Raw genomic sequence first — 14,651 nt, forward strand, 5'->3', positions numbered from 1 at the left:
CTCCAGGCTCCTCTGTCCCTGGAATTTTCCAGGCAAGAATACTGGAATGGGTTGCCATTTCCTACTCCAGGGGATCTTCCTGACCTAGGGATCAAATTCTCGTCTCCTACATTGGCAGGCAGATTTTTTATCACTGTACCACCTGGGAAGCCCAATAAATGACAAAACTCAACTGAAAAACCTGTTTACTTCATCCAGATCAATAGGAATCAATTACATGGAACTGAACGAACTGATGAGTGTGGTTTACAACTTTATGACTTTGTGGAAACTATACTAACTTTAATCTTTGTTTCGCAGAAAAACCTTTTCTCCTATGCTATGACCTACAACAAATCGAAAAAGTATACCTCTGTAAACAAACAAATGAAAAAATAATAACAGGCATAGGGTAAAAATTCCAATCATACAAAATGGTCTAAAATGAAAACTTTAATCTCCATGTCCCTCAGTCAGGCGAGGGTTTTGGGAATAAACATTCAAGCAAAAAATGCCTATTATCCAAACAGGCTGCCCAACTGTTTGGGGATTTTTTGGTTTGGGGTCTTCTTGGTCAAACATAAGACAAAGCTAAACAGCTAAAAATACAGAAAAGTTCATTTAAGGCTTTTACCCTTTCAAAAAGATGTCTTATGAAGAAAGCAACAAGGGAATGTAAAAGAAGAGAATGAACAGGGTACAGAATGCAGGACACAGGGTCTGCCTCCCGAGGGGCCTGACTGGGGGACTAGAGTCCAGATACACATTGTCAAATCTCCTGGGTTTTTAAACACTCAAGTTTTGAAACAGCTAAAACAACCCAACCACGCGCAATTCCCAGGGCTGGTTTCCCTCAGCATGTAGGTTTCTCAGGACAAGGAAAGCTGATCCCAGGGGCCCTCCATCGGAATGTGGGCAGTGTGGTTCCTGCTCTGGGGAAATGAAAGGTCTCGCAGTGCATCCCAGCCGACGTGCGGGCTTACGGTTGTGTAAAGGACAGGCCGGTACGCCTCCAAAATAATCTGTCTGTAGCTGAAGCAGACATGTTTTTTCCTTTAAAACATTCCACAGGGTAGACGAAGAAAAAAAAAAATGACAGCTTCAGAGATTCAAGGCGGAGACAGGGAAATAATGGCTACAAAGATGTGGTCCATGCCCGCTCTGGCACAGCGGACGCTGGAAACACAGAACCAAGAGGCCAGACAGTGGGAGACGGGACCGGCTCACCCGACGGTCACGGAGTGTCTGTTACACTGAATCAACGGCTGTTTTTTCTTTCTGATTATGAAGCGTGAGAAAATAATTTAACACGAAAAGAAATTCCTGCTAGCGTATACAATTTCATCACAGATAAGGACATGTGTGAAATCACTCAGTTGTGTCTGACTCTTTGTGACCCCATGGACTGTAGCCTGCTAGACTCCTCTGTCCATGGGATTTTCCAGGCAAGAATACTGGAGTGGGGTGCCATTTCCTTCTCCAGGGAATCTTCCTGGCCCAGGGTTTGAACCCGGGTCTCCTGCATTGCCGGCAGACTCTTGACCCTTTGAACTACCAGGGAATCCCACAAGGACGGACTGTCATACACAAAGAGAAGGAAATGGCAATCCACTCCAGTATCCTTGCCTGGAAAATCTCATGGACAGAAGAGCCTGGTGGGCTGCAGTCCATGGAGTCGCAAAGAGTCGGGCATGGCTGGGCGACTAACACTTACACTTACTTATACACAAAAAAGTTTCTCAGCTAAGTGAAATCCCATGGGGCTATAAGAACCACCTACTTGAGGACCCAGAAAAATGAATTAAGGCTCTACCCTCCCATCAGACACACGAAGCTCCAGGAAACACAAAGGTAAGGACGACCACTAGCTCCTTGTTTTAATGTGTTAGTGTTCATTTCAAGGGATGCTGTCTACATGGGCTCCAGGGTCAAGGACGGACTGCCTAGTTCCCTTCCGGTGCAAAGTCTCCACCCTGACTTGTAGCGTGAGTTATCCCCATGGGAACTGAACTTCAAGACACAGGGGATCATGGCCTCCGGTGAGGGGAGAAGCAGGAAGGACAGAACAGCACCTGAGTTTCATGTGTTTGAGATGAGGACGCACTTGATGGAAAAATTTTAAAAATCAGTTCCTTCACTGTCTTCCCCGGGGAAGAAAAATAAGGCTGAGAATCTCACAGGGTCAGCAGAGGAGGCTATCTAAAAGGGGTTGTGAGAAGGAGTGACTCCACGTGGGTGAAGTGTCTAGATTCTTCTCTTGGCAGTATTGAGGCAATGCATAGCAAACAGGGACAAAGACGTTTAAGACCTACAAAACGCTTGTGGGGTATACCCGGCAGAAGCTAAGTGGTTTAACAGGTTTTGTTACTGACCAAGGCAACTGGTCCTCGTTACCTAACTCTGAATACAGAGTCACCGATCAGCCATTCTTGCCGCCCCACTCCCCTCCCCAGGTGGACTTTCCCATCTGCCCATCACCAGCTACTTGGTGGTAAATTATGAAGATTGCAAATGGTTCCTTTTTGACCCTAATCCCTGAAACAGCCATTCTGCACCACTGAAAGGCTGTCTGTAGCCATCAAATTCAATCCTAAAAAGTTAGAAAATGATACGGGAAAGGAAAGATCGTATAAAAAGCAGGTTGAAAATGCTTTTGATCTTCCCATACTATTTGCTCTATAGAAAGTCCCTTAGAAAGTAATTAAAGCAGGTTATAGGAAAAAAGTTTTAACTGACTCTCTCTAATGCTAATTCAACCATTCCCTTTTGATGTATTTTCTTGAAGTATTTTTCCTGCATGTTTTAACTGAGAGACTTCAGACAAGTTACTTGACTTCTCTGGCTCCTCCTCTGAAACAAGGTTAAAAGCACCTATGATAAGGTGCTTACAAAGGATGTTACAAAGATTGTGCGTGCTTAGTCGCTCAGAACCACTCAGAAGTTGCTTGCAACCCCAGGGACTGTAGCCCACCAGGCTCCTCGGGCCATGGGGATTCTCCAGGGAATAATACTGGAGTGGGTTGCCATGCCCTCCTCCAGGGGATCTTCCCAACCCAGGGATCGAACCCAGGTCTCCCACATTGCAGGTGGATTCTTTACCACCTGAGCTTAAATGGCTTAATATATGTAAAGAGCTTAGAACAGTGCCTGGCACTTAATAAACACTTGGTGTTAGCTATGATCATGACTTGGTAATAACCAGAGAACACACGCAATTCTCTTTGTAGTGTGTTAAATATAGCTGTCGTACAGTCCCCACATCCACTACTTTTAATGGCTGCATGGTATTCGGTGAGTGCATTTATACCATTCTTCAGCCATGCATGTCGTTCTCAGAAGGGAATGTAAGATACCAACAGTTCAGACTGACGGTATTCCTAGGGATCCAAACTGACACCATCAAACACAAATAACAATGATTTGCATTTGAAGGGAGTGGGGAAAAAACTCAATTATAAAATTAGTTTGTATGATACAATTTCCCAAATTAAAAAGCAGATACGTATTTTGAAATATCATGTTGTTGTTCAGTCGCTCAGTCGGGTTCTACTCTTTGCAAGCCCATGGACTCTGCAGCATGCCAGGCTTCCCTGTCCTTCGTGAAGTGAAGTGATCAGTATGTAATTCTGTAATTTATCATGAGATGTAATGACCCTCAGAACTCTTCAGAACTTCTACAGAGGTGGGAGAGACAAGAAACAGAGGGTCCCCAAATGATTTCAGGCACATGCCAAGATGACATAACTGGCTGAAGTGTAAGGATCAAGGCATATTTTCTAAGTTGAAAGCAATACTCAACTCCGTGTAGGTAAAGACTACAGGAAATAACCAAGCATCAGTATTTTAAGATTTGCTAAGAATTAGAAATATTAACACATTTATAAACATGGAAGTCTGCCACTCTTCCTATCATCTAGTTACCAATGTTTTATTTGACCATATCTCAAAAAGCCACAAAAATTAATATTCTAACACCAGATCCGGTATCTTGCCTTTTGCCTCAAGGTAATGTATTTTATGTGATCTGCCAAAGAAGGGTCTCCGTGGGGTCCTTTGTCACTCAGGCACAGAGACCTTAAGGATGGAGAAAGGAAATGAGATGGTCTGGTTCACCACCTCCTGGCCAGGACAAAGGAAACAAACCAGCCCGGTAGACATCACAGCGCTTTCGGTCCTCTCTCAGCCCCCCAGACAGACTCACACTTCTTTCTTCGGGAACCCCTGGTGGGGGGTGTGTGTTAGTCACTCAGTTGTGTCCAACGACTCTTTGTGACCCCACGGACTGGGGCCTTGCCAGGCCCCTCCGTCCACGGGATTCTCCAGGCAAGAATACTGGAGTGGGTTGCCATTCCCTTCTCCAGGGGATCTTCCCAACCCAGGGATTAAACCTGGGTCTCCCACATTGCAGGCAGAATCTTTACCGTCTGAGCCACCAGGGAAGACTGCTTCTTGGTGGGGAAGCAGAGCATCTGACTCATCTGGTTATCAAGGTGAGTCCCAAGGAAGAGGGAAAAAAAAAACCACATACTGAGAGCATTTCAAAATCCTGTTCTAACAACAAACTTTAGTAAGAATGAAGAGCTCCTTTGGTATAAGAAGAGACCCCACAGCCCAGTGCTGTGGGAGGCGGTACCCTTGAAGAAACAGCCCTGGGGCCCGCCTGTCCCTCACACAGGACATGGTACTCCAGATCACAAGAGGCCTTTTCAGACCAGGCCTTCTGGAGGCTGTGGTGGCTCTCCCTGGGCTAGCCACATCTCTTTTAATAAACAAGAAGTTTAAAAATGAAGCGTGCAGCCGTCGCACCTCTATAAAGTTTTTCTGGCATTTCTTATAAAACGTTTTCCTTTGGCTCCACTAGGGAGGGCAGTGTTCAGGAAAAGACACTTAATTCCAGCTGCCCTTTTTCTCCCCATGGGCACATTCCTAAATGTGTCCCTCAGGGACACCCTGGAGATGAAAGCCCTTGATTTCTCTCTAACAGATTATCTACACGCCTCTCTCTGCAGGAAAGGAATTTCTCATCTCATTAGTGCCTAAAAGCGGCTCCTTTGCCAAAGGCAACAGCGAGCCCCCGAGCGGCAGGTGACCTGCTTCTCCGGTGCTGAGCAGCAGTGCTGATGGGCAAGCCAGACCCCAAGTTCACACCGAGGCCACCCTTCCTCTCTAATCCACTCGGCTAAATGTAAGATGGCTTAAAACTCAACTTTCAAAAACCTAAGATCATGGCATCTGGTTCCATCACTTCATGGCAAAACAGAAGGGGAAAAAGTGGAAACAGTGACAGATTTTATTTTCTTGGGTTCCAGAATCACTGCAGATGGTGACTGCAGCCATGAAATTAAAAGATGCTTGCTCCCTGGAAGAAAAGTTATGAGAAACCCAGACAGCATATTACAAAGCAGAGATATCACTTTGCCAACAAAGGTCCGAATAGCTAAAGCTATGGATTTTCCAGTAGTCATGTATGGATGGACATGAGAGTTGGACCATAAAGAAGGATGAGGGCCAAAGAATTGATGCTTTCAAACTGTGGTGTTGGAGAAGACTCTTGAGAGTCCCTTTGAACTGCAAGGAGATCAAACTTGTCAATCCTAAAGGAAATCAACCCTGAATATTCATTGAAAGGATTGATGCTAAAGGTGAAACTCCAATACTCTGGCCATCTGATGTGAAGAGCTGACTCATTGGAAAAGACCCTGATGCTGGGAAAGATTGAAGGCGGGAGGAGAAGGAGACAGAGGATGAGATGGTTGGATGGCATCACCAACTGAATGGACATGCAACTGAGCAAAGTCCGGGAGTTGACGATGGACAGGGAGGCCCAGGGTGCTGCAGTCCATGGGGTTGCAACGAGTCAGGCATGACTGAGTGACTGAACAACAACAACAAATTTTTGAAATTAGAACACTAATTTTAAACTTCTTGTTTATGAAAAGAGACGTGGCTACCCCAGGGAGAACCACCACGGCCTCCAGAAGGCCTGGTCTGAAAAGGCCTCTTGTGATCCAGAGTACCGTGTTCTGTGTGAGGGACAGGCCGTTTCTTCAAGAGTGCCGCCTCCCACAGCATCAGGCTGTGGGGTTTCCTCTTACATGAAAGGAACTCTTCATTCTTACTGAAGTTTGTTGTTAGAATAGGATTTTGAAATGCTCTCGGTATATGGGTTTTCTTTTTTCCTCCTTGGGACTCACCTTGATAACCAGATGAGTCAGATGCTCTGCTTCCCCACCAAGAAGCAGAGTCTTCCCTGGTGGCTCAGACAGTAAAGATTCTGCCTGCAATGCGGGAGACCCAGGTTCAATCCCTGGGTCGGGAAGATCCCCTGGAGAAGGGAATGGCAACCCACTCCAGTATTCTTGCCTGGAGAATCCCATGGACGGAGGAGCCTGGCGGGGCTCCAGTCTGTGGGGTAGAAGTGTTTAACAAAGATTAAACAGTTCTCCACATCCCACTGGCAAATGACCGCCTGCCCTATGTCTCCAGGGACTGTAACCACTTACTTGCCCATTCAGAGATGTTGGAACACCTGGGCTAGGTCACACAGCAAATGAAGAGACGGAAGTGGGCCCTGGACAAGGGGAAAGAGTGTCAGCTGGCCTGGTCTCCAGCTGCGGCACAAGGTCCGACCTAGGACACCTTCAGGGAAGCACAACCCACTCACCGAGTCTTTCCACACCGATGCCGGTTTTCTTCAAAGGCTGATCAAGGTTCTGGTTGTTAATTCTGTTGGAATTCAAAGGCTCTGAGGCTTAGAGATCCAAGTAGGCTGTGAACCAAAGGCCACCCAGGGCCTGGCTGTGAGATGAAATAAGGCCTTAAATGCCTTCGAATCACTCCCTCCGTTCACGGAGGACATCCGAACCCTCTAGAGCTAAACCACGGCCAGCATCCTTCCCAATGTACAGGGTGAGAAGCAGCTTCCTCAGACATAGAGCAATTAAAAACCAGAGCAGGGAAAAGGAGACCAAAGATTATTGTCCAGGGGGACGGAAGGATGATGTCAGCAAATACAGGTTAGAGCTAATGACAGTTTAATAAGCACATGTATTGTTTTTAATGCAATCATAACATTTTTAAATTAATAACTACAATTAAAATGACAGAGATACTATTTATAAAAGCCTTCCTCTGATGGTGGTTGTAGAAATACAACAGAGGTCTTTGTAACCAAAGGGAAGTTGAGCCAAACAAGGCTCTTTTGTACGTTCACCTTCCCCTGATGCGAAAAACCTTTACATGGTTGGAATGGTTGACTGACTTGCCTCCAGAGTTGTGTTTTTCACTGACGGGTTTACTTCCCCTCGTGTTGTGTATCATTTTTCCTTTTCTCGGTCCTGTGTTCCTTGTGGCAGTGACTCCACCTGCCGTGTTGGCGCAACCGGTGAGGTCACATCAGTTACGCTATTACAGAACAAAGACTCGGCCTGTGCTAAAAGTGCAAACACTTGGGGACGCACAGGTACACGCCCTGGTTTCGATGGTGTTTCCTACTCATTTGCTCCAACAGAAGACTCGACACACAGGCATCATGGCCCATGTTGTCTTTGCCAAGACATGTTGACCTCACTCTTGTATCACAGTGACTGCTGGGGAAAGCAAGCCATCACCGTTTCCTGGTTCACATTCAACAGCAAGTTCTCCTTATTTTATTTGTTCATTCTTATCACTTCCTCTCGCTCTCCCCCACCCACACCCAATCCACCACCAGTAAGGCCAAATGAACCTTGGAAATATTTCTGAAACCCACCCACCACTGTCCATGCCCACGCCTGTCACCCTCCTCCTGCCAGAGCCTCCCAGCCCACCTGTCGGGTTCCAGGTAAACCTGCTCCAAATCTGCTCTCCATCAGACAGCCAGACTTTCACAAACTGGATCACGTCACCCCTCTGCTTTCAACACTCAGCAGTTTCCATTGCTCTTGAAGGAAGCCCGGCCTTCCTCTTCAGCCTCAATCTAGGCAACCTCTCCAGCTTCCCAGGTCTTCCTGCCTCAGGGCCTTGCACAGGCTGCTCCCCTTCCTCTACTTTTCACTGGAAAAATTCCTCTTTATCTTCCAGGCCTCTGCCTCAGAGAGGCCATCTGCAATCTTTGCTCTTTCTCTTATGATACCCTGTTCTCTTCCTCCACCACACTCATCGCAGCACAAGATTACTCATCTTTGTGTTCATCTGTGTTCAGTCGCTAAGCTGTGTCCGACTCTTTGAGACCCTGTGGACTGCAGCACACCAGACTCCTCTGTCTTTCACTATCTCCCAGAGTTTGCTCCGATTCATGTCCATTGAATCGGTGACGCCATCCAACCATCTCATCCTCTGTCACCCCCTACCTTCTTGCTCTCAATCTTTCCCTGCATCAGGGTCTTTTCCAATGAGTCAGCTTGTCGCATCAGGTGGCCAAAGTATTAAAGCTTCAGCTTCAGCATCAGTCCTTCCAATGAATATTCATGGTGTTTACTGTCTATCTCCCCACAAGGCTCTGGGCTTCCTGAAAGCAGGGATCATTGTTTATGCTGTCTACCCAGTGCCTCAAAAATACTAGGTGTTAAAAAATAATTACTAAAAGTATGGATGAACTTTAAAAACAAGCGGGGGGAAAGGCAGTGAGAACTTTCTGCATTGCTAACTGAATGCCTTGTAAATGAAATCACCATCAAATCATATCACATAAAGCACACCTTTCACATCACAGGAACCGTGACTTTGATGCACCCTCCCCTCTGAATCACTCCATTCCCCGACTGTGAACAGGCTGGGGTTACTTCTTCCAGAGCCCATAGATCACCAATCCTGGACACTGAGCCATCAGTTTCCTATACTGGGTGGAGGGGGCCTCTGCCAGTTTGGAGATGGGAGGGTTTCCAGTAAAGCCTCAATGTCATCTTTAAGAGGAATCTCAAAAAAACACAAATACTTAACCAGTAACAGCATTGCTCAAATTTTCCAGTCCGTTACAAAAAGCCGAGAAGTGCTTAGGAAACCCAGAGGTGTTCTACAAGCGCAAATGCCGACGGCTCAGATTTGTGAAGTTGAGATCTCTGTGCTCATCTGTGACTTCTCTGCCTCCCACTCTCCCAGAAAAACAATGGTCTCACCCTTCTTCTTAATCACCTGAATTTCCTTTGGCAACATATTACACCATCTTACTACACTTACAGTTCTTCAAAATGTCTAACCTTTACCAGCATCCAAATCCTTTCTATGCAGCCAAATGCTCTCTTGAATCTTCAAGAAAGATGAGAAAATGACCCTCCATCATTCACTCTCTCTCCATATCTGAAAGGCTATTGTATCAAATTTCATCCTATCTGGTTACACAATGGCCTTCCAGTCACCAGCCTGAATATTTATTTTAATCTGTCTTTAAGCAATTACTGCCCCCATTTTTATTGCTGTTGGTATTCTTAAAAGATGCTTGGTTTTGAGTTTGGTTTTTTTTGTCCAATCTAGGACCCCTAGCTACTCAAGACTAGACAGCAGAGAAGCCCGCATGTTGGTCCCCTTACTCTGCCTCTCAGATTCACGTCTGTTTCATGATCACGGGACTTAACTGACTTCCATTTAACCAAAGCTCAGCTGAGACCACAGAGAAGTATGGATGAGTCTGCCCTCTGTATCCACAGGTCCTCAGATTCAACCAAAATATAAATATCTCAAAAATATTCAAGAAAAAAAAAAAACCTCCAGAAAACTCCAAAAAGCAAAACTTGGATTCATGCACGGGCAACTATTTATATAGCATTTCCATGGTATTTACAACTACTTACAAGAAGCCTGGCATGCTGCAGTCCATAGGTTCGTAAAGAGTTAGACACAACTGAGCCACAGAACAACAACGTGGCATATATATCATATTAGGTATTATAAGTAATCTAGAGATGATTTAAAGTATACAGGAGGATGTACAAAAAGTGTTAGTCACTCAGTCGTGCCCGACTCTTTGCGACCCCATGGACTGCAGCCCACCAGACTCCTCTGTCCATGAGATTTTCCAGGCAAGGATACTGGAATGGGGTGCCATTTCCTTCTCCAAGGATGTACAAAGGTTATACACAAAGATGAAGCCATTTTATATAAGGGGCTTCAGCATCCGCAGATTGTGGCATTGAGGGGGGAGGGAAGCTGGAACCAATCACCCTTGGATATGAGGGACAATTGCATTAATATCAGTGCAAAATCAGGTCCTTTCAATTTCTTCTTACCTAAAGGGGCCACACACTCTTCCCTATTAAATGGATCCTATCTATACGTCCGTCTCTGTTTAGTGTTTTAAAGATATGTATCACCACACTGCAGCCATGAAATTAAAAGACACTTGCTCCTTGGAAGAAAAGCTATGACCAACCTAGACAGCATATTAAAAAGCAGAGACATTATTTTGTCAACAAAGATCCGTCTAGTCAAAGCTATGGTTTTTCCAGTAGTCATGTATGGATGTGAGAGCTGGACTATAAAAAAGCTGAGCGCCAAAGAATTGATGTTTTTAAACTGTGGTGTTGGAGAAGACTCTTGAGAGTCCCTTGGACTGCAAGGAGATCCAACCAGTCCATCCTAAAGGAAATCAGTCCTAAATATTCATTGGAAGGACTGATGCTGAAGCTGAAACTCCAATACTTTGGCCACCTCATGCGAAGAACTGACTCAATGGAAAGACCCTGATGCTGGGAAAGATTGAAGGCAGGAGGAGAAGGGGATGACAGAGGATGAGATGGTTGGATGGCATCACCGACTCTGTGGACATGAGTTTGAGTAAGCTCTGGGAGTTGGTGACAGTCAGGGAAGCCTGGCGTGCTGCAGTCCATGGGGTCGCAAAGAGTCAGACACAACTGAGAGACTGAACTGAACTGAACTGATCATCACCCTAATCTAAGGTCGGCAAAATCTGAGTCATTACAAAAAGCATATTCTCTTGATTCCAAATGTTTGATATGTGGGGTCTTATTAAGAGAACAAATGAAAATATCAGCAAATTTATCTCTTAACACTTTGAGTTTTAACTTCTGGACCACAACTATTTTCTGTAAAGATTAACATACATGCACGCACACACACATTAAACTATAGGCCAAGATGTGAGCTTTTCTTTTGATTTTGGTTTTAATGTCTAAGGTGGAGTCAAACCCTTAATAACCAGTTCAAATGATCCTCCTAGCCCAACCAGATTCTTTCTGTTAAACTTCCACCTAAAAGTGTATGTCTCATGCTGCAAATTACAGCTATCTTGGGCACCCAAGTGAAGTACCAGGACATCAGACAGGCCTGGTTTAACTGAGTTCCCCTAGCATCTTGGAAAGTCCCAGGAAGTGACAGATGGAAAGCTTGAGATTTTGCCTACTGCTGGAGGAGTGAAGAAGGCTTCCTTTGTAGTTATTAAAAAATCAACTAAGCATGGTTTTCCTACAAGCTGATATTGTAACTAAGTGGTCACAAGCTTATATAATAGAGACAGGAGTAATTACCAAGGTTTAGAATTACATCAGAGAGGATGGGAAAAATGAAGGTGCAGAGACTGCACCTTTCCTGAAATAGGGGAACTTGAGGAGGTTTTTGTTCCTCCCAAACCAGTAACAGGACCTTTTGAATCAATACATGGGGCTCCATTAATCCAGGAACCCGGAAACATCTTATAAATATCAGCCAAATCTGGCCACAAGCTCCATCGGTACATGGGGAAACTTGGGTATTTGGAGACGGAGCATCCTGAAGCCCAACAGTGAGCCAGGGCCAGAGTGGGCACCAGACCCAGAGATCTGGAATCCCTATCTCTAGCAGGGAGATCCAATCTACTTTTCAAGGGAATAAGAAGAAACAGATGGTAGAGTCAGACATGATATCCACACATCTTGGACGGGACAAGGCAAAGGACAGTACATCCAAGGCCCCAAATGTCATTTAATCAAGCAGAAAGTTAGGACTGCTCCAGCCCCTGGTCAGCAAAGATGCTGCTGCTCACCTTACAGCTTGTAAGCTGATGCCACAAAGATACCCCATCCATCCTCACCTCTAGGCTCTCCCTTTTTATCTGATTCGAGCTCAGAAATGCCTGTTCATCTTTGGCTGGATAAAGGAAGCAGTTATAACATTTGCAAGAACCTACAGAAAAGAGAGTCTGGTAACATCAAATCCTCTGGCTCTTCCTGCTTCCTTCCCAAGGGAAAGTTAAAATACCATGTATATCTAAAACATACAGCGTGAATCAGAGTGCTTCATAAACCACAGGAGTTAGGTGATAACATGACTAGCATATTTAACGTCCAGCAAAGTAACCAATTAAGCTAAGCGAGGCTGTGTGTGTGTACCTGCTCAGTCATGTCCAACTCTTGTGGGACCCCACGGACTGTAGCCCACCAGGCTCCTCTGTCCATGGATTTCTGGGCAAGAATACTGGAGTGGGTTACCATTTCCTTCTCTAGGGATCTTCCCCACCCAGGGATGGAACCTGCGTCTCCTGCATTGGCAGGTGAATTCTTTACTGCTGAACCAGAGAGGAAGCCCTAAAGGAGGCTAGCTCTGGGTATAACAGATGAGCATAATCAAATGTTCCATTCCAAACACTGAGAGAAAACAAACCGGTAACACTTCAGAATGCACAGGAGTTTGCTTTGCTTTCCCTGCAGGAGTGTGTTACCCTAAGAGAAACATCTTAAGGAGGGAGGGGAGCTACAGGTGGGCAGCCATCCTGCCCCTCCCAACCCCCGACTCAGTAGGACCAGAGAGAACTTTGCAAACTCCAGAGCGAAACAGGGCCTACTTTTCAGTTTAGCCTGGCTAACCGCAGGCCCTGGTTCCAGCCATCACTGGGAAATCCTCAGTAATTTGGGGCCGAGAGCAAACATGGTTAGGGTATTTTGGTCTGAAAGTTAAGACCAAACTGTTCTAGCATTCCTAGAGGAGGAAAGGAAGGAGGGAGGGGCAAATTCTCCCGATCAACCCCTAAGGCGTTGGTGAGATGGGGGTAGGGGATAGCCCTCGCTGAGCAGCCCGCGTTCCCCTTTCCCCACCCCACACCCACACCCACCCCTAGCTCGGCCCCTGAGCGAGCCTCTAGGGCTTTGGTGTCAGTGGATCTAACTGCTCCAGTTGGTTTTCCCAGCGCTCCGGCCCAGCCATTCACAGCTCGATGTCCAGTACAATGAAATACCCAGGAGGCTTTACACGTAAGCTGAACCCTACATCAAATATACACAGCTACTCAGCGAATAAGAGGAATTCATCAGCCCACACGTAGTTTCAATTCATCAAAAATTCATGAAGTGATTACTAAATGCCAGGCGCTGAGCGCCGTCCCGTAGATTAAAAAAAAAAAAAAAATCCCCAGGTACCGGAACCCACCTACTGGGAGAGCCGGGGCGGTACAGCCCAAGGAGAAGCTAGGCGAGAATACTAGAACCGGCCGAGCGAGGGGGGGATTGAGGAGGGTCCCCCTCCGCAAAGGCGTGGCCCCGGCCGTCCCCTTGGAGAGACACATTGTCCAAGGGTCTCGGCGCTCCTGCCAGGCTTCGTGCTCGCACCGCCCGTCTCCCCGCGCTCGCCACCCGTCCGCACACTCACTGGGTCCTCCGGCGGCCCTGATTCTGGTGCAGCCCCCGCAGGTCCACCTCCGCGCGGCCGAGGAACTTGTCGAGGCCGAGCAGCGCGCGGTGCAGTACGGTGAGCTGCAGGGTGGCGGCGGCGGCGGGCGCGGCCTCGGCCGACAGCAGCGGCGGCAGCTCGAAGGTGGCCTCTTCGCGCCACACGGGCGCGCCCAGGCTGCGCTCCGACACCGAGGTGGCGTACTTCTCCTTGCCCACCTGGATCACCGCATACGCGTCGCTCGTGCCCCCGGGACCCTTGGCCCTCAAGCCTCGCGCCTGCAGTACCGTCACCTGCACGTGCGTCGGGGACCACACGGCCCCGGGGCCCCGGCCCGCCGAGGCTGCCAGGGACATGGTGGCGGTTCTACTACCCAAACGAAAAGTAGAGGTGATCGCCGCGACGGGCGGCCCCTACCGCCTGCCCCAGTCTCCGCAGCCTCTTTAAGGCTTCCGGTCACGCCCCTCTGTGCCCCGCCCCCAGACAGTCCCCGCCCACCGCCCCCACCTGCAGGACCTGTCCGACTCCGCCCCTTAGGGGGCGGGCCTTGGAGACTTCTACCCTAAGGGGTGGTCAGTTCTGTTCAGTTCACTCTCTCAGTCGTGTCCGATTCTGCGACCCCATGGACTGCAGCAGCCCGGGCTTCCCTGTCTATCACCAACTCCCGGAGCTTGCTCAACTCATGTCCATGCAGTCGGTGATGCCAAGAGGTGATGCTAAATGGTGGAAGATGTCCCCAACGGCCAAAGGTCGCCCAGCCCAACCGGATCTGGCCGGAGCAGCGATTAGGGGAGTCAGACCTCATTTCCAGACTGGTCTTGCCCTCTGGCAGGTGTTAGGCTTTGTACAGATTCCTTAGTTACCTTTAGGTCTCAGTTTCTTTATATGTAAAATGAGAGAGCAACCACCTCAGAGACTGCTGTAAAAAAAAAAAATGTCATGTTACCTGGCACAGGGTGCGTTCTCAATAAATGGTAGCTATGAGGATGAGTGGTAAAGTATCCGCGTGCAATGCAGGAGACCAGGTTCGATCCCTGGGTAGGGAAGATCCCCTGGAGAAGGAAATGGCAACCCACTCAGTATTCCTGCCTGGGAAATCC

The 14,651-nt window shown here is 47.4% G+C and overlaps 1 protein-coding gene across 3 annotated transcripts in view; it reads right to left on the bottom strand.

Annotated features, from left to right (window-relative positions):
• Window positions 1–13,975, bottom strand: part of RAB11FIP1 (RAB11 family interacting protein 1) — a 35,035-nt gene extending 21,060 nt beyond the window's left edge. For 2 of the 3 annotated variants that reach the window (XM_002698733.6, XM_005226137.5), the window contains exon 1: window positions 13,531–13,975. In XM_002698733.6, the coding sequence (XP_002698779.1) occupies window positions 13,531–13,907 (377 nt within the window). In that variant the 5' untranslated portion in view covers window positions 13,908–13,975. Of the gene's footprint in view, window positions 1–13,311; window positions 13,504–13,530 lie in introns of those variants that run through there. The other variant, XM_059882357.1, reaches the window with a different exon arrangement.
• Between the last annotated feature and the right edge of the window lie 676 nt (window positions 13,976–14,651).

Source organism: Bos taurus, chromosome 27 (assembly GCF_002263795.3).
Source record: "Bos taurus isolate L1 Dominette 01449 registration number 42190680 breed Hereford chromosome 27, ARS-UCD2.0, whole genome shotgun sequence".
Lineage (NCBI taxonomy): Eukaryota > Metazoa > Chordata > Mammalia > Artiodactyla > Bovidae > Bos > Bos taurus.